At 38.7% G+C, this 21,399-nt stretch overlaps 1 protein-coding gene across 1 annotated transcript in view; it reads right to left on the bottom strand.

Annotated features, from left to right (window-relative positions):
- b4galnt4a (beta-1,4-N-acetyl-galactosaminyl transferase 4a) overlaps positions 1–21,399 on the bottom strand; it is a 95,547-nt gene that overhangs the window by 42,919 nt on the left and 31,229 nt on the right. The window contains exon 2 of the mRNA XM_085915162.1: positions 16,744–16,856. Coding sequence (XP_085771288.1) covers positions 16,744–16,856 — 113 coding nt within the window. The remainder of the gene's footprint in view (positions 1–16,743; positions 16,857–21,399) is intronic.

Below are 21,399 nucleotides of genomic sequence, written 5' to 3'. Positions count from 1 at the left end.
TCACGCTAGTGAATGCAACTGTTTATTAAATCTTTATAATGCTATCCATCAAATTACTTTCACTTAGAAGGATACAAGATTGAAAATAATTAGGGCCATTCAAGTTTATGAAATTTACTGATAGCAGTAGTTAAACTGGGTTAGTTGCATGTATTGTCATGCCTGCATCCAAATGAGTGCATGATCGTTATGCAGGTTGACTCGTTAATCCCTCGTACCGCTGCATTGGGAGTTAGCGATTCCCTTCTTCCATGTTAACACAATACACACGTGTCTTCGCAATCAGAAAGAACCAATGTGTCCTCAAATATCAATGAGTTTAACGAATTTCCCTTATTAAACACAAACAAGCACAGGTCTGCAGGGAGGATGGAGTCCGTGTGCGAGACAGAGGGAAAGGGATGAAGTGGAGCACAGATCTGGGGCACCTCACAAAAATGGCTTCATCACCCACCCTCCAGGATCACCCATGCACGAGTTCAACACGTCTTAGTCCACACACACACACACACACACGCGCGCACGCACACACACGGACTCATGCACACACAAAAACAGCAACAAACAAAACATGATCAAAGTGGAATGCAGCTTCAACGGTTGGACAGCATTATCTCAGTATAAACTTGTCTTATGTAGTATTATTTTAACATTCATGTGCATTAGATAGGTGCAATCATTAATTCTGAAATATTCCTAAAAATCTCTCAAGTTTGATGATGAAGGGTAATGGCTGCTAATGCACCACATGTTTCTAACAATTTTAAATGTCACAGAAGTGACCAATTAACTGTTGAAGTAATAATGATAAAAATGTCTTTACTATCTTTGTTTGCAACCACTGGAGTCATATTGCTGAAGAGTTACATTTACATAAATTTATACCCAGTGTTTATTCTTCATCTCGCATCACTTAACACCCCTTGTTTAACTAGGTGCAGTCTTCTTTTGGAATAAGTGTTGCACAACAGCCTAATGAACAAGCAAAGCACACACAGACTTAAATCTGTATCGCTCGCTAAAATGAAGTGTGTGGTCCTGTCATACACAGCAGTAGGCATGTATTAAAATTAAAGTCCCAATGATCATCGTCACACACACATCTGAGTGTGGTGAAATTTGTCCTCTGCATTTAACCCATCCCCATGTGATTTTGATCCATCCCCTGGGGGAGAGGGGAGCAGTGAGCTGCAGCGGTATCGCATTAGATCATTTGATGATCTAACCCCCCAATTCCAACCCTTAATGCTGAGTGCCAAGCAGGGAGACAATGGGTCCCATTTTTATAGTCTTTGGTATGACCCGGCTGGGGTTTCAACCCCCAACCTTCCAGTCTCAGGGCGGACACTCTACCACTGGGCCACTGAGCTGGTGGAATTCAGTTATACGGCCTCATTGGTTTTCAACTAGAGGTTTTACTGCAAAGAGATGGGTTGTCTATCTGCTTTAAGATTTGATGGGCACATGATTTGAACTGCCAGTGGAAACGGGGAAGCTTCCATTGCATCAAAAAAGTCACAGAGACTGAGAACAGAAAATGAAGCAATAGACTGTGCTAGACAAGAAAGAACAAATGAGTAAATGAGAGTTGGAGATAAAGGGAACAATTGGACATACAGCGCTCAGAACACTAAATAATCGAAGGCTGTTAAGAGTTTAATAACCACTTCACTTTTCTGGATGAGAAAAAAAGGGCTGTTTGGTTAATTTGGAAACTTTCCAGCCCAACAGTAAACACAGCAAAAGTAATGCGAAAGCTCACAAGCACCGATTTGCACTCACAACACCTCTTGACTATTGTCTCATAAACTAATTGAAATGTTTCCAACCGCACCTTCTCAACTAACAAGTGTATTCATATTTGATAACACACAAATAGTCTCTCTCTCTAATGTAGCAGAAAGTAGCACAGTAAAATCAAGCGCTGTAAAAAATACCAACAAAGTAAATTATAATGAATTTTTACAATTGGTAACAGAAAAAAATGGCATTGCTCTCTCAATGTTTGATGCACATTCCAATTTTTCACATCACACATTTCCATACCCACTTGTTGCTAGGCAGATTTCATTTCACGTGCAATCACTGATAAAACAATACTTAACGTGGAAGAGGAAAACTGAGATTTAACAGAGTCACCGTCAAAATGACCCCAGTCACCTCCGATAGCCATTAAGATCTAGCAGAGATTGTCCTGGCAAACCTGGCTCAGCACTACAAATTACTACTCAAAGGTGAAATAGGAACATCAGAGCCATGGATCTTGCAATCAGCCATTTTAGTCAGCTCAGTATCAATTCTACTTTGGGAGGCATGAGGTCACATCCAGATTCCAATTTTCTTGAAGGAAAGTCTGTCAAAAAAAAAAAAATCTGATTCAACTATTCAGTTGAACGCTTGTAGAATTTCAAGCCAAGAGGAAATCAGTGCTTCTATTTTTGCTCACCACTTGCATTATTCATACGACATTATGTGGCGGTCACTGAGACAACAGCAGAGGTTGGCTAAGTGAGGAAAAGCGCTAAATGAAAAATGGAACATAAATAAGAAAAGACTGCAGCAGTCGATAATGGGAGTGATAGAGTCCGCGGCTTCAATTCATTGTTTGGAAGATTAATGGCTATTGCCAAGATGAGATGAGAAGAAGGAGAGTTAGAAGAATAAGATATATTTGAAAATTTTTAGGAACACAATTTATTTACAAGAGAGAAGAAAAAACAATACCAAGACAGCCAAACGCCACCATGAATTATATTGAACTTCATCTTTTTTCACTTGGAACACACTACATATAAAATCCCTTTATAACTCCAGATTTACAAACAAAATCTGTCCTTGCAGAAGCAAAACTCTTCCATAAGGCCACAGCAAGTAATGGACAGTGTATGTTTTCTCTCACTGATATAAATAGACAACTTGGCTTCTCGACAAAAACAAACCGGCACTTAAATATGTCTTCACTGTGCATTTGGCCCCACCAATGAAGAGAAAACAGAACCAAAAAGGAGAAAATCATTTGTAAAAGTAAAGAGGCCATTGTGGAGGTTTGTATCCTTAGTCTGTCTGCCCACACAACCATTTCACTTGCAAACATGACCTTTGTTCACAGTTTTTACATAGTTAGTGCGCAGATCCGGTTTCCTCGGCTTTGTATCGTTAATGCTTGGACTATTCGGGAGGAGGCGATCCATCTTTGAAATGTGATTAAACTAGAAAAATATAATGTAAATGCACTTGGACAATCTTTACATGTCAACGTGGTATGGCCTCCTTATTACACTTTGATGACATCAGGATCAACAAAGACAGTATTCAACTTTTTGTTGTATACATGAAATATTTATATACTTTGAATACAATTTATATAAAAAGAAAACTACTTAAACTTGTGATTAGGCTGTGATAAACTTTCACTCTCCCTGGAAAGTAGCTTTTAATTGCAAAGTGAAAAAAGAAAAAACATTCTTCGCAGGTACTTAAAAGAAAATGGATATTTAAGAGGGCCTTGTCTCAGTGTTGTAAACAAATCACAATAGCTTCACAAATACACTCGTTTTAAGATCAGGTGTAAGAGAGAATTTTGCAGAAGATTGTCAGACTTTGGTCAAAGTAATTAAAATGATCAAGGATGGGTTTCAGTGCAGCCTCACGAACCTACTCGGAGAGGTAGGCAGAGGCAGCCTTTAATCATAACGTAAGAGGATCTTACACTTGGATTAGTAGGAGAGGAGAAAGTAGTTTAAATGGATACAGGCGGAGAACAGTAGATTCAGGATAACAACGTGCATGACACAGGCTGCTGGACGAGTGATTTTGAAACAAAGCAAGATAACCAGCCGCCGCTTGCCATCTGCGTGGGGTTTCTGCTTTCAATCCAGGCTGATTACTTGTGATGGAGTGTGACAGGGGGGCAGCAAGTAAACACAACAGCTGCCACTCATCTTGGATTTCTTGGTTTTTAGTGTCACCTAATCATCATTCAGTCTGTTGCAAGAAACAGAAGTACATGTACTCAGGAATAATGCACATTCCTTGTAAGGATATGCTGATCTTTAATGAATGATATCCCCAGCACGTCTACAATTTAGAAACGACTTATAAACCACATTGATTTAACACTACTTACCTATGGTACAAGAAAGCAATGGCATTACTTTGCAGATCATTTTCTGCCCGCTTTTTTGTTTTGTTTGTCTGTCTGTTTTGTTTGTTTGCACATGAGGCTTAGTAGGGGTTTGGTGAGTTCCTGGCTGTGAGAAAGAACCAAGGACATATTTTTAAGAAAATCAATATGGGGAAAATGTATTGGGCCACCTACACCTACACCTACAGGAGCTTTTATGACATCACTTTCTGAATCCAGGGCCACAGTGTGGGTTGTTAAACGCGTGGGGCAGGTCAAATACTTGCATCCCTGAAGCTGTGGCTATGCACTGCAGCACTCACTGTGTCTTCTCCACCAGTCCATTTTTAAGCTGATTTTAGGTCCAAAAGGTTGCCCCTGTATGTGCTCACAAGTACTGAGCGAGATCAGGAACTGCAGCAGCACTTTGGTTTGAAATATGTAGGGATGAAATATACGTTATGCCAATTGTATACTTATTGTTGTTCATAAACGAAGAGGAAGTTGTTACATTTTTGTACCATTAGAAAGTATATGACAGTATTTATCATTATGTAGTATGCAGTATTATGGATTTTATTATAATAAGTTATCATATTTTCTGTAAACACAAATAACAAAAAGTTGGAATGAAGTCAAACAATTGAAACTTGAGAATTAAATAAAAATGGGATTTTCAGTTCATTTGATTTGTTCTAGGTTCTGGTAGAACACTCACATCCATAGAAATAAGATTCATCTTCAGTATGTTTGTATTTCTCTTCAATACATATTTTTGCTCCTGCTGGCAAACCATATCAACATCTAGACCCCTAAAAGAGCCAAAGTCAACAACGTCGCGTCACACATCTGTTCATTAATATGCACTTGCTATGCACCAATTGTCCACCCGAGAGGCAATAAAATTACTGGCCCTTTGAACACCTACGACCATGCCAGACAGACAATCTTTGGAACCTCTACTGTCTACATATGCTTTAGTACGATTTTACTCAAAGGCTTGGACCTTTCTGCATAAAGTTTCCACATTCCAGTAAAATGTCTTTAAAATGACTGCAGACCGTGTCGCAAGGAATACTTATGTTGAGCTCTTTGAATTGTTAGTGTGACATCAGAGATTGGCCTACTGTGGGGTGAAGGTGTTCCCAAGGGAAAAAAACCCACATCTTTCCAATCCTTATTGTCATTCTGTTTTGTTCATCTGTTGCCGTTACATGGCCAGCCTATCTCCACTTCTGTTGAACTTTGATTAGTTTTTGTGTATGTTAGTACAAAAGTTTTTTTTTCAACGTTTGACTTCAAGTCACAATGCCCTGGATTCCATGAATATATTTATTCCAAGACACTGTAATTAAATACCAAACGTTGAAAAAAGTTGAACTTGATCTCACACAGTCATACGTTTCACAATCTTGGGCACTATCCTCATTTGCATGCAAATGTATTTTTGTGTTTTATCAGTTTTACCATGATTTGATAGGTGATTTACATACACTACAGGGACCAAATGAAAACCTTTCCCACACTGATATAAAGTGTACAGATACTTTTGTCCACACGCTGTTCCCTGCAGTCATTACTACAAGTGTAGCAACACTATGATTAAGATCAAATCAGCCCCATTTTGGGCACATTGGGTAATGGAGCATGACGGTACAAGATTAAACGGGAAGGATTTGAGGCCGCTAAAATTAAATTGCCGACTATGGGCGTTTAAGTGACATGTCATTCTCACACAGAAAATAAAACGTGAAACTCCTCCATCACTCATTTAACACCTCACTGCTTCACTCATCTGAAAACAGTCTTTTACGCGCATATACTTGCCTATACATAGTATGAACATCGTATAGCAACAGTATACACGTACTGGACACTGTACTATCTGCATTAACGGTCTGTTTGTTGTCCGGAAAGTGTTCTGCAAGTCCTGGTTTAAAAACTGGACTGACCCAAGGAGTCGAGTTTGCTCGACCCAACTATAGGTTGATCTTTTAAGAGTGTAGAGGCAATTGAAACTCAATAGAAATACCAAAAATTGAATTTTCTCTATGACTAGGAACGTTCCATTCCATCCTGCAGAATCCAGTGAAATTCAAATGAATACAACTGAATTTATCACAATGCTGAAATATTCAACATCCAAGATAGCAGTATTTAAAGGCAGGAAACATCAAATATGTTGTGGCTTGTGAGGAAATTGGACTGTGCAGCATCAATTTTGTAAAGGTTTGTTGGTTGATTATGAATAAATTTTGGGCCTATTCAAAATGGTATGACATAAAATAATTTGGAAAAAATGAAGAACCCCAAATGCAGTGAAACAAAGGATAGTTTAGGACTGCAACCAAGAATATTTTTTTTTTATTTTCAATAGGCTCTGAGATATGATGCAACAAGGCTTGAAAGAGCCCTTTGCCACATATCAACTATCGTTTCGGCAATGTAACCCGTTGGAGGCGTTTTCCTGGCCAACGATCTGAGAGCCAAGCCAAGATTACACTGGCCATCAGACAGAAAATACATTTGGTCCAATTATATAAATTATTATATAAATATTAGATATGCTACCCGAAATCAGTGTGTTAGCAGAAGCACAGTACTACATCCATTATAATATACATGAAATATCTTGTAAAATTCCAAGAATATTAATCAATTGAGCCAAATTCTTTTTCAAACCACCCTCAGAATATTACCGCTATTACTCGAATTGCCTCTTTATTTTGAGACACCAATTTGGAACTCCAGCTCTTCCCCATGTTGTCACAAGGACAGCAAAACAGTGCAATTCAAAGTGCTCATCTGACTAAGGATTAAAAATCAATTAAATGACATTTTGTAAAGAAATTTTCAATATCTTATTCATCAACAATGCCAGTGATGCACTGAGCAGTGATGCCAGGAAGTCTTAATTACAGTGACGAGGTAAGCTTATCTTCAACCACTACTTTTAGTCTATTCACATTATTCCATCCAGGGATAAAGAATTTTCAAAATCTGAATCTTCCAATTCAGAATGTGGAGCCTTGGTAAGCAAAATATTCTGTCACCAGTACCGAAGAATATGGATGACGTTAGCAGCAACGAGTTCATTTTTACACGTTTGATGGGCAGTCCTTTTTTTTCATGTGTCCCCTTTAGGACATACCCACAACCTCCAATGTGAAACAAGAAAAAAAAAATGTTATAGTCTGACAATGTTAAAATTTGAAAAGTCAAGAAGACACTGAAAGGAAAATTTGATTTAACAAGCTAGTGAATTACATTTATATATATATTCCTATCAAGTTTATTTTGCACTAAAACAATTTAATACAATACACTGCAAAGCTTTTATTAGCTAACCACTAGAAAATCTGAGTCTTGAACACAGCATAGATAAAGACACTCTCACAAAGAATGCACCATTGATTCCTTCTTTCAATTAACATACACTTGTTCCTGTCCACTCAGCCCCAAATTGAAAACGCCAATGAAAATAGGTTTTTTTGAGCTAGTTGACTCTAACCATGCATCCCAGACACTAACTTCAACCAATGTGTCAATACACCTGCAAACTTTTACTGGCTCGAGCAAGAAAAATCAAGGCGGAAGGGTGTTTAAGGACAGAATAAATCTACTGAGACACTTAGAAGAATTGATATTCTGACAAGCAGAACTGAGGCAATCAGATCACTCAGTTCTAGACAAGAGACTCGGTCAGCCTGTTTAGGCTGTTTAAACAGTGTGAGATAAAGGATTATGAAACTATAAGAAAAAGTAAATTTGCTCAAAATCAAGTTAAAATGATATACGTTTTAAAACAAACCTTTCTGTTGTTCTATGCATTTCTAAAAAGATAACATCCCATTTGTGATTAAATGAACTCTGAATGGTGGTATTTTGATTAAAGTCATGATTATTAAAAAAGGGAGGTAAAAAAAATAAAACTTATAACCTATTCAAGGCACACAGTGGCGGAAGATGAGTAGAGAACACACAGCAATTGTGTGCAGCCAAACAGTCGATAGATCATGAAGAGATCAATCAACAGGCTCCCGAAGACCGGCCTCTGTCCGAACAGTGCGGTGACAGCAGAAATCAATGATGGGTATGAGTCACGGGCAAACTCACCACAGGCGCCAATACATTATTGCATGAGATGGACATACAAGGACACAAGGTGAGGGCATCTGAGAAAACGAAGGACACAAATTGCTTCAGGAAAGGAGAAACGGCAATGATGAATCGAAAAATGACACTTGAGAGCAAGTGTGTTTTTTGGAATCACGAAAACATGATATCCAGACTTGCTCTTCTTGAAATCCACACAAACCAATCTGGTTCAGTCACAGTATTGTAAATTCACTCCATACATTGAGAGTAATGATGCTTTTAGGCCCTTGGTATTTATCCGTCTAGGGGGAAAAAGTTCAGCGATTTGGCAGATGCTTTCCTTTTACCATTCCAAATTTAGAGATGGGATTTATCCTTCCTAGCTTCTATTGTAAATTCCTTTGTGCAGAAGAACAATTGAGGCGTTCTTCGTTGTCCTGTATCAAGTGGCAACAGGAGCAGAATTGGCCTAATCTGGCATGAGCGCTCAAAGATTTAGATGAGTTAACACCACACACAAAATTTTAAAGGACTGCAAATAATTCTTCAATGAGGTCCATTGAATTTGGTCGGACAGACCACATGTAATATTGTTACATACAGTAATTATATTCAACACAAAATGTTCTGTCATGGTCTGTGTTTTGGTTTTCTTTCATGTTATGTTTTGTTTTCTTTTCTTTTGGTTTGTGTCCGGTTTCACTCGATTGGTTATTTTTGTTGTTTGTTTAAGCATGAAGAAATATAGCTTGTTAAATTACACAAAAATGTTTATCAAAGACATGGCCCACATTAGAACTGTGATTTTTGCTCAATATAAAGTGCTTGATTTTATGAAAAATCCTTTAAAAGCTTGAATAGCATTCAGGATTTGAACATTGGTGGCACTAATCTGTTTGCAAGTCATCGTATGATGATAAATGTTTGATTATATTTTATTTAAATTCATTCGACCAAAACGAGCAACACCAAGTGCAACAGAAGCAGATAGGCTTTTGTTACAAAAATGGTTTCCATACTGAGCTAGGTTTAAAAAAAATATATTAAAAAAAGAATTATAGCAGTTAACATCATGTCTACAAATACTATACAGCTAAGTGTATTTTTGTTTTTGTTTAGACATAGGCTTAACTTTAGTCATCCTTTGGAATTGCTCCCTCAGGAAATTCCTGTCCAGCAACATTCATACCTCAGTGTGGATATACAAAAAAATATAAAAAGCACACAGATGACATGAGCAGAACTTAATAGGCTCCAAGAAAAGGGTGCCAACTCACAACGGCACCATCAAAGGAAACTAACAAGTGCAACAAAATACAAGTCATCAGAGCAACAAGACAAAACTCAGAAACAAAGGAAAAAATAACTAAATACTGGCCTCCTGGTGAGAAGCCTAAATAACACAGACGAGAGGTCCACCACAAAGCCCCCCCCAGAAGAACACTCCAAAACACACACACAGAAATGCAGGCTGCGCCTGATGCCTCTGTATCAAGTCAAGAGTCACTCTGTCTTTCAACTGTATGAATAAATAATGTACATAGGGCTGTCTTATTAGATCTTTTTCAATATTTGATCTGCTCACAAGAATAGTGATGCTATTAATAAAAACAAACTTGTACAACAGTACAAGTGACTCTGCCCATTATTAACGTGTAGATGTACGTATTGTATCCAGTATGTAAAATGACGTGATGAAAGCATTGCCCCGCCTGCAACTTGAACTTCTGGCCTGTATGAACCGATGGCAAAATTGACAAATGCCTGAGAGGTGATTGAGTGACTGAAAGCAAAGAAATACCCATAGGAAAAGCAATTCTAGAGTGAACCCTTCAACAACCTCAAAAAACAGATCGGTAAACACCCCAGAGCTTGAAAAATTATGAACTCACCGTGGTTACATCGACTAACAGCCGGGTTTGATGCTTAACCAAGGTCTTTGAAGTTTAATTATACACTCTCAGAGACATACATTAATTACAAATGGCATCTGCCTTTCTATTAAAGTGTAAACAAAAGATAAATGCTGAAGGCATTGCCACACATACTGAATGTCTGGGCCTAATCCAGAGGCATCATACATGCAAAATAATTAAAAGATATTTGTGGAAAACAATGTGTGCAACTTGATCAGACACCAACATTATACAATTAATATTTTCCCAATTCAATGCAATTGGCGACAATAAACACTCAGATTCCTAACCTCTGCTAAGAAGTATAAAAACAAGATATAGAAATGATAGATAATAGAAATAATCATCCATCCAATTTTGACATCCCAGTGAATTTCTGGAATAACAATCCAGTGCTGTGATCTTTTGAAATTTTCGTCTGACCACGCACAACGATACTTGATATACTTGAATACTGCATGTGCACATTTAGTATTGTTTACAACACCTCACAAACTTTGTTGCTATAAGTGGGAGAAACAAATAATCAATCCTAAGGACTCATGATTGACGGATGGGGAATTTAATGTCTTAGGTTTGCAGCATTGAAGTGATCTCGATCGCACAGTGGCCCAATCATGCCTTTGATTGGCATGCTATACCTGTTCACAAAAATGTGCATCCACCATGCAAAATGAAGACAGCTTGGCAGCTATGTAACATTGCTCAATGACTTATTGTCAAAACAATTTATTCACCGTTTTATATCTTCGTGGCTGCTTTTCCTTTGAGCCCAACAAGATTTTTTATTTTTTTTACACTCAGTTCATATGTCTCCTTGAATTGGATCAAAGCCTTGACAGACTTTCAAGGAAAGCAAACAATTGTGTGACAAAATGAGACAACTCTTGTTGGTTCGGCTATTGAGAAGGATGGCGCCGAAGTGCCTGAAAAAATGTCAGTTCATTTGGTATAAGAGGAGTGATACACCAAATGAGAGGAAATTGGCGGGCAAAGTGTGTGCAAGATGCAGACATCCACAGAGGGGCGGTCAGGCTGACGGACCGAACGCCTCATGGGACATCCATTTCCACTTGGCCGGCTGCAGATCCAATCATCAACCAACCAGCAAGCGAGCGAGAGAGAGAGAGCTGCCACTGAACTGATTTTTCAGAGCGTGACAATATTTAAAATGCAAAATATACGTGGTACCTGCAGAATTGAGTCCTGTTGCTCATCCCTTAGGTCATTTGGAAGCCAAGGAATTACAATATCATGCCAATTCTGTAACTTAGCAGTGTATCGAGGGGATATTGTGTGTTTATTTACTAATCAGTTCCGGTTGGTTGCCCCTCTTCAGGCTCAGGGTCTGTGACAGAATACCACTACCTCCCATCTCCCATAAACTATCAACAAGGCCAGGGAGATATGTTGTGGTCATATTTACAGCCTTGAGATAAACTGGAGGTGAACAAAGTGGCCATGCGGCTGCTGCAATTTATGTGCCGCTCTAAAGCTGCCACGATTAAAATATTTGTCTGTTTAGACACAAATAGTGAAGATGTTGCTTTTCATAGTGGTTAGAAAAATCTGCTATTGTTCTCCCTTCTTCTCAACTGCCATCTCCTCGTGACCTTCGTTGCAGACCTTAACCTTGACTAACGGGTGTCGTTAACATGGAAGAAGGATGGCTAGCCTTCACTTGCTGAATCGCGAGGTACTTTACATAATGCATGGCACATGATTTATCAACATAAGAAATAAGAGCATTTTTCTTCCGTCATTATCCGCATGAAATATTTTAGAATGTAAAACAGGGACCAGGTGTCTTTGTAATTTATAAATTGCTGAACAGCAAATATATTTTCTTACAGCACCCCATCAAAAACCTTTTGACTTGAATTGTACTACTAAAATACTTTTATAGTTTTCTAGCAACCGGTAGACATGCACATATGAACTGTACAGCTATTTTTGTTAAAATATAAAAGTAAATAAAATTAAATAAATAGCCTTAGCATATTTGGCAAGACACTTTGCTTTTGGACCATTTACTTTCACAGCTTGCCCTTTAAAGGTGTAAAGAAATAGATTGCAGTAATGATTCATTTTCACTAGATCAGTCCAGATTGTATCCTGTGAGATGTAATTGGACTCCCACTATTAACCAAGATAAAGCTCAATATGCATTACTAATAGACCGTGGAGCATGGGAGGGAGCCTTCGGCGAAGGGCTGCAACATCCTATTTCCGATATTAACACCTGGCTCCCTCTCTGGTTCTACTTGTTTCAGCATGGAGATGTCATCCAATATGCCCTTCTGCAGGAGTGTGTTTCTTCTTTTTATTTTGTGGGAGAAAAAGAACAGCGATTTTACAACATGGTGACATTTACAGTTAATTTATTGAAGGAAACAGATTGTCATCTGTGTGAAATTTAACATCATGTTTTAAAATCACACAATTGTATGTGCAATATTGTTAAACCGAGTCTAATTGATGTGCACCAGTAAAGCGAGATTATAACTATGAATCACGCTCGGTTCGATGTAGACGTTAAAAAACGATGGTTGATTACATTGGTACTCTTTCGTCATAGGTCATTGAAATTATTTAGTTAAAATCTGGTCAAGTCAATGCTTATAGTGTAGAAGGAAGAAAAACTAATGATATAGAATAAAGCATGTTTTGAAGCTTTCATGTGCAATTTCCAGCTAAATGACATGCATTGATTTTCTATACATTTTATCCTTCACCAAATAGAAACACACTATAACTCACACACAATGGAATTCCTTCTCCAGTTCTTGCAATGTTGCTTGTGATGTTGTTTCCAAATGAAATTCCATGACGCTGAAGTTGTCTTTGAGTATTTAAACTAAAATAGAAATATCAACACGGTGTGAGATAATAGGTTATATAGATCATAGCAGGGCCTCCTTCACAGAAACAGCTTTCTATCCTAAGGTGTATTTGGCCTAACATGACTTCATTGTTAGAGTGTTATCAGTGTTTTCAAAGCATCGTTGCGTGTGTATTAAAAACTGCAGCATAAGAATGTAAAAGGCTAATCTGTGCATAAAACATATGACGTCAACAATAAATCAATATCCATTATTTATGGTGAGTTTTTCTGAAAATGTTTACTTTGGTCTGAAATTGTTTTATCTTGCTCCTACAAATGTGACAGAGTGTGAGAATGTCCTTGGAACTTCTTAGTTTCAAAGCACAAAAGCTCAGTCATGAAGCCAAATCCTTATTCTGCTTCTGAAGTTCTTGAGATAAGTGAAGGGGAAAAGAAGTTTAAATAACACTTCTACTGAGGGACTTTTTTAATACTATCATAATACTGGCATGTTTTCAAAGGAATCATATAAAAACCAATGCAGACTATTTTTTGACTTGGAGACAAAATTCTGGCTATAACAACATGGCTGACCAAAGCCAACACAGAGCTTGTACAGGGTTTTCTCAGTGACACTAAAATTAGCTGTACCCTCGGGCCATGTTGACAGAACTGCTGTATTCCCTTTCCCACCTCAGTGGTAGCAAATGTGATGTTTCTTCACTTGTTTTAAACAGCAGCAGCTCGGTTTATAAAAATAAATCACAGATGTTGCGACATGGATGGTTCTTATACGTTACAATACTTATCTTCAAGCCTTTATTCGACACTCAAGTAGTTTTAAGATATGTATTGCATAAAAAAAATAATAAAACAATCATGGACGTTTTTCATGACTATTTTCATGACCAACCAATTCTGGTGTGAGGGATTTTGCAAATCTACACGGAGGTTGGTAAAATCGGGTGTGTTGGTAATTTCGTTGACGCACGCAAACCGGAGCATTTTGCTCTGGGCATTGTTGGTTCTGAACACATCTTTTTTCTGCCAATCTTGGGAGGTCAGAACGTCCAACAAGCCACAGAGCGGTCAGTCAAATTTCCTAGATTTGCATCAAACATTGTGTCTGCACAAAAATAAGGATACACCCTGTTGTGAGTTTTTACTCTAAACATCCATCCATTCATCCATCCATCTATTTTCTATCCCGCTTGTCCCCACGGGGGTCGCGGGCGTCTTATGCAAAATACACGTGAAAATGAACATTTGCTTCGCTGTGTGAACCTTCCACAGCAAAGTGAAAAAAAATGTCAATTTTCACCTCAGTCATGTGCTCACATTTAAACATGTAAATTTTGGTCTCTGCTTCTTCTATTTTACACCCCCCCCCCCCCCCCCCCACAGACACACACAAATCTATGCTTGGTTTCATTTTAAATGAGAATCCATTTTCTAGTGTTTATATAGACTCCTTCATGATCAAGAATAATTTTCTAATTATTTAATTTGTCAAAAAATAGCAAAGGTCAGATAATTACGATTTAAAATCTCTCTGAGAGACAAGTCGTTGTCATTTTTCAATCAGGTCAATCCATATTTTTGAGGTACGTATGTAGATATGTATTTGTTTCAAGTGTGTGCAACCGTAAGTGCTCTATTTATTTTCATCCATAATAACTTAATTCCATTGTATAAAATGTCGAACATGAGCTATGAATGTAGCACAATCAAGAAATTTAACAGAGCAGCCAAATAATGATGAGGGGGTTCTGTCCCCCTGACCCATATAACGGTACGTTAAACTGAATAATTCCTCTGAATAATGTCTCTCACTCCCTTAGAGACAAACACACACACACAAATTGCTGTCTGACATTCAGGCCCCAGAATGTGAACAGCTTTGACCTTTGGCAGTGACATTTTGAAAAAATGGACCGCTCTCACAGGAATACTCTAATAGTTAGTTTCATCCTCTGGACGATGTTGCTGTGCCAGCTGCCAACAAGACAGAACTGTAAAAGGTATGCCATCATAGGTCATGTGCACAAATGCACAAGCAAGCACACACATATTCAGAGTCAAAGGGTTTGTAATGAATGGTTATCAAGAACGTTTTAGTTTTTTTAGGTTCAGCAAAAACATAATACGTAAGCACATTAGGAAAGGCCAATATTGTTGTTTACCACTGAAAGACAAAATGCAATTAATTGGACGCTGGTAAAGCATGATACAATTTCAATTTTGTTGTGGTAAATAATGAAAATAATATATTTCATAGTCAAACGGTTGTCACCACATTTGAGACACAGTAAGTTGCAGAAAATGCAAACGTGCGTGACATTTGTCCAAATATACCGAGAATTTACATTTAGTATTTACCCAAAGTATTTTATCTTGTTGCCTCAAGCAAGTTAGCTCACCTAAATATACTGCTGGTTCAATGACAAGTACTGATGCCAATGACAGCATGGGATATTTATATTTTGAGGGAGTGTGGGAAGACACTTCAGTGAGCAAACTATTTATATGCAAGCAATTAAAGTTCATTTTCAATGTCTCGTGTCAGTAACGTGGAGTCTTGCACACGTGAAAATACGCTTCTGTTTATTGCCGTTGCTCCTTCTAACTTGTAAAAAGTTCATGCAGTTGATAGATTATTTTACATTTTGTGTTCAAACTTGTCATCATCCTGCTATAGGCTCATGTAACTGTAATTAATTCAAACAATACTGACATAATGCTCAGAGCTATGAAATAGGAGTGTTTCATACAGTTTTATATACTAGATAGTGGTTCTAAGATGTGTGTCCTACCTGTGCGTCACCATTGTGTACAACCTGAGAATGAAACCTCCAGTAATCATTTTCTGAGGTAGCCTCAGAAAGGGAACAAATGATCAAGTGACACATTTAAAATGATTCAATAGCAGTAGGCTATTCATTAACTTTCTAGCACATTTTAGTGACTTCAGCAGAATTTCGCAGCTCCGTCGCACTCGACTGACTCAACGAGAATATCGCTATCTATTTGGTCGTCGTTGAGGCAAAACCTGAGTGCTATAAAGCGGATTTAACGCTCTCTTCAACACATTTCCTCAAATGTTCTTTCAAATCGATTTGGAAGACAAAGGATACACAGTAGGCCTACAGTTTACGGCATTCAGCCTAAACTGTTTATTTGTGGTTAAGCGTGATTATGGTGTACACGGCAGCATACAGCCTTACAATTTGGTTTGTCTGCAACTGCTGTAAGCCACTTCTTACCCATAGTCAGCAGGGATAGGCTCCAGCTCACTACTACCCGACTGAGGACGGACGCGATAGAAAATGGAGAGAAGGATGAATCATCATGCACTTATAGCTTTAAAGTGTAAGAAACGAGGGAAGGAATAGGAAATAGGTTTGATACCTGAGATAATACATGCGAGAAATGGCAAGACACTGAGTCCCAAGACAAGGAATATATTTGGTTGATTACACATCTTTTCACACTGAATTACATTTGAAAATATGACACTTCATGTATGAATAACATTTTTAAGATGATTAGATTCCGCATCAGTTACTAGAAGATCATTTTAATGTGATTGATGATTTGTGGGAAGGGTCAAGTCATCAGAAGATTCGCTTCACACTTTTTAGGTCTGGAGTTTGAATCTGTTGCAGACTTAATATCTGGAGTTTACATGTGTGCTTATGTGGGTTTTCTCCAGGTGAGCAGGAACCTATCCCGGCTGACAGCAAAGACAAAAGACCACAAGCAAATGCACACGAGAGACTCACCGCCGCTTCGTCCTCCCTACTGTCACTGGTGTCCTCATTTTTATGGTGGCTAGTCGAGGAGCGAGTGTCCCTCTTGCGGCTGGTGTCTGAGCCCTCCGTCTGTCTCTCTCCATCTAGAGGAAAAAAACATGGACACTGTTAAGAAATCTGGCAAGCAAGACTGACGTCATCGTTTGCTTCACTTTAATCATTTTAGCGTAATGATCATAGTCATGTAGATGAAGTGCAATCCTGATTAGCTTCATTATCATCATTTTTATTGTCAATCATGGTTTGAAGCTATTCCTTTTATTTTTTATTTATAGCCTTTGCACTATAGTTAGTCCATATAAACTCAAGTTATCATGGATAAATAGAGGGCCTGGGGAGATATGAGTTCAGTAAAATCTGACCTAAAAATAGTGGCCCAAGGGAGACATGAGTTCAGTAAAATCTGACCTAAAAATAGTGACAAGATATTAGCATACTAGTGTGCCACAGTCATCTTTCTGAACAGCCAGAAAACTATGTACTGTATTCGCATTGCTGTAGATGCTCAAATCAAAGTGAAAAGAGCAAAAGATAGAGCGAATCAATACAGCACAGTGACAGAATGGTCAGCACTTGTGCATCTGCGTAGTTGAAGCCAAAAATTGAAGAGAAAAAAAAAAAAAAAAAAACAGTGTGCACACATAAGGGTTTGTGTAAGATCATACAACAAAGAAACATACAGCCTATTCACTCTCATCTTTTGTATTTGGATTGCACTCTATTTGGCTTACTTTGTCATTGCTATTCAGATGGGACGCAATAAAAGGTGGCGCCTTCATAGCAAACATGGGTTGAGGTGAGTGAGGGGGATCTCTATGGTTTTGGGTATGGATTACACAAAGAGTGGTTCATTGCCTGCTGGAGGATGGCGGTGTGTGTGGGGGGGGGTGGTGGTCTCCATAAAGCTAGACACAATTGAAAACACATACATGCTTGCACACGCGCGCACACACCAGGGGACGGATTGTGATTAAAAGACGAGGTGGGGAGCGCTGGTAGCAATAAAGCTTAATGAGAGCTAAAGGTTTTCCAATATGTCCCATTAACAAAGAGTCAGAAAAGACTGAATTGGGGGGAGGAGGCAGTGTGTATGTGTGGGTTGGAAATTCAAACTAGTACCACAATGGCACCTGGTAGAGTACAGACATCCACCAAGGCGGCATAATCTAGTTTGCATCAGCACCAAATGTTCTCAAAGTCACCAAGAATTATCTTAGACCCTCAAAATTGTGAGCTTGCAAACAAATAACCTTTTGATGAAATTATTGCCTCCTACATCAGAGGAACATAGTAAAATGTTCCTCGAGCAAAGTGAACATTCCAAGAACGCCTCCAGCGTGCATAACTTAGGTTGGTAATTTATTTTCCTCCTACACTGAAGATATAGCGCTCTTTGTTATTTCACAGATTTTCACTCAAGAAAACTACGATAAAAACTGTGATTTGATCTGAAACATTTGTCTCGCTTTCTGAAGGAATGGAATGGCAGAGGAAATTGCTATGTTCAGATGGCATGCTCTTTCAAACTGCAAGACCATCATTCTCACCAATGTGCACTGTGTTCCGACTCTCATCCCCTCTGGAACAAGAAAGCCTAAGCTTTCAGAAAACGTCATAGCAGAAAATGAACGTCAGAGAAGCTTTCGGTGGCAGCAACTTCCAAGAGGGCCCAAGCCACAGGAGTCATGCCGTTAAGGCTTCAAGTTTGTAGTCCGATTGGTCGTGGTGTAAGTGTAGCCTTCAGGCTCCTTCAGAGCTCAACATGATCAAAGGGATGCTCTATCCGGCTATGTCTGATAACTGCTCCAATTCTCCATCTATTGTTGAGCAGAAATCTAAAAGCAGCAGGACACTTCCAACTTTAACCTTGATCTGTGAAAACCTGCAAATGAAGCAGTTGTCAAGGGGAGATGAGGTGAGGGAGTCATAGGCGATAACCAGGTACCCTGTCAGTCATAGGCTCCTATAAGTTAGCAAAAAGCTGGTAAAAATTACTCTATAGTATAAAGAGTAGAGAAAGTGTATTCAAGATATAGTGCTATTTGAATAAAACGTGAATAAATCTTTGTGTTTGTAGTGTTATAAGTGTCATTTAGCGTTGCTGTACAGCTACGCCTAACCAGGTTTATTTAAATTTTAGGGTGTGATTTATCTCTACAAGGATGTCCCATTAAACAAGACAGTGTATGTCGAGTAAACCTAAAAGTATTCAGGCCAACACATGCAGAATGCAGAAAACTAAGCCTCTTTTTTGTCCACCCACTGAAGTTCACGCATCCAGAAAGTGCTCCAGAGAGTTCTCCACCAAGCATTTCCATTCATAAGCTGATCTCAAGGTGCAGCATGCAGGTGGGCGAGAGAGGAGGTGGTGAACTCCAGCGAGTGCAGAGAAGTCCGTACGAACTACTGGACTGTGACGGGACTTCCTCATGCCTCCATGCTGCCTCTAATGAAGTAATGAATAGCAGACTGGCAGGTTAATAGAAGCCAATCGACCACGAGTCGAGCCAGCAGGAGGAGGCCATGTGGAATACTGATCACTTAGCCGTTTCCTCTCTATTCTTCTCCCTAATCTGTTCATGCCCCAAACCCAAAAGCATCACAAGCGCCAGCATCAATGATGTTGCCTGCCGCAATCACTATTTAGCATTGTATGTGTAAGGTTAGTACTGTTTGGTTCATCCACATGCATGGGTGCACTGTGTAGTAAGCATAGTTATGTAAAAATAACCACTCATAAATATTGAATGAATGAAAGTATTTTGCTGGGTAGCTCGGCCATGCTATTCAGTGCGGAGCATTTGACTAAATTCAAATAGTCCAGTGAAGACTGAAGGCAGTAGAAGAAACTTAAAGCGAGAAAAGAATTTGTGCCAGACAGTTGATTTGCTCTCGTCAGGATTTTACTCAGAACTCTTTGGCTGAAGAGAACAAGCATGAAACACATGATCTATTTATTTAGATTTAAAATAGAAAAACAGTTGCAAATTTTGCATGTGTGAAGTCCATGCAGCAAACATAAACATATAAAGTATATCTATTGTGGAGATGACTTTTTATTTCTCTCTCGAACATTTTGACAGTCTTGAGATGTCCCGTGCACCAATTCAAGACACCCTGTGCTGTACCCTGGTCGCAGTTTTACCATTGTAACGTATTTGATTAATGTGTAAGCATCCACGTGTGCGTTACCCAGTGTACTTTTGCCCATGTTGTTCATTTCAGTCGCATTCAGCCACATTGTTCAGGTTGCAATAGGTCAAATAAGAGTAAATATATAAACTTAGCATGACCCATATTTAGATGGGCCTCAAAATATGAATCATGCTGGTAAACAAGAAAATAAAGATAAAAAGGCATGATCACAAACTCTGTTGCCAGTATTATCAATAGGATGCTAGTGGGTCTCATTAAAATACTAACTTCCACTCATCTTATAAAAATGCTGTAAGAAATAGACCACAAGAGTTACAACATGGATAGAATAATTCGATAAACATATAAACATCAAAGAGGAAATACATGCACAGCCTTAAATAGGAATTCAGTCTAATTGTGCATTGATTAATTCCTAATCTCTTCCTCGTGTTGGAATGAATTGCATTTACAAAATGACCATACATGGCAACAGAGCCTAGTTTTGGCTCATTACGACATACAATTATCAAAATTAGTACAAATTAATAAAAGGAATCAATCGGTTTTATACTGATAATCATACGTTGAGATTTCTCTCAGAGGATATCTATGCCAACAGTGAGGCGTTGAGTACAAAACTTTTTTAAAAAACTTTTCAGAATGTTTAAACAAACAAACAAAAAATTTTAAAGATTCAAATGGATCTTGCTTTATTCAAATAGCAGAACCCTCTAACAGAGCAGACAAAAGTTTGAGCTGTTGTACAAGATGCATAATGCGCTGCTCTCCTCGACCTATGACCTTTCTCAATGTTGAAATGCTTTGCTGGCTTCCTAGTGATTTCCTGGGTTAGACCATGTGGTTGCTGCTGTAACCATTGACACTACAGGAATTATACTTCACTTAAGATATCATTAAGACTTATTAAGACTCTTATTAGTCATGCTGTGTTTAATGTATTAAGCAGCAAATTAACCTCTTGGGATGTCCTGAATCCTAAAAGTGGCATGTTTTGATTTGTTTTATGTTAAAGCAAGTCAGCCCATCAACAAGCAGGCTGCACGAGTGAGCACGCCGCTGCTTCGCCATCCGCCAAAGATTTTTTTCTGTGTACTGCTGATCCGGGCCGGGGCATTCTCTCTATCCGCCGTCACGATTGTCGAAAAAAGAACCCCCGGTGCTTTATTGATCCGTAATATCCAATATCCTGTCCAGTGTGTGCATGTATGTATCTCATTATGTCCTTTCCATCAAAGCGAGGTGTGAATTCACTTGGACGGAACGTTGAGAGATAAATGCTAGTTTCCTCGCCACGCTCCACTGTTAATCACTGAAGTGCTGGCATTCCTTTACTGTCGATGTGGCTGCGTGAACAAACGCATGCGAGAATAGTCACGTGACGTCCAGAGCTCTATTGGGAAGGCCGATCTCTTGCCTTCATCTGAATAATGTAGGTGACACTCCTGCTCAATACTAAATACCTTTCCT

Source organism: Syngnathus leptorhynchus, chromosome 6 (genome assembly GCF_054491065.1).
Source record: "Syngnathus leptorhynchus isolate UIUO chromosome 6, UIUO_Slep, whole genome shotgun sequence".
NCBI lineage: Eukaryota > Metazoa > Chordata > Actinopteri > Syngnathiformes > Syngnathidae > Syngnathus > Syngnathus leptorhynchus.
Note: the sequence above shows the minus strand (reverse complement) of the source record. Positions and strands in the feature narration are given on the sequence as shown.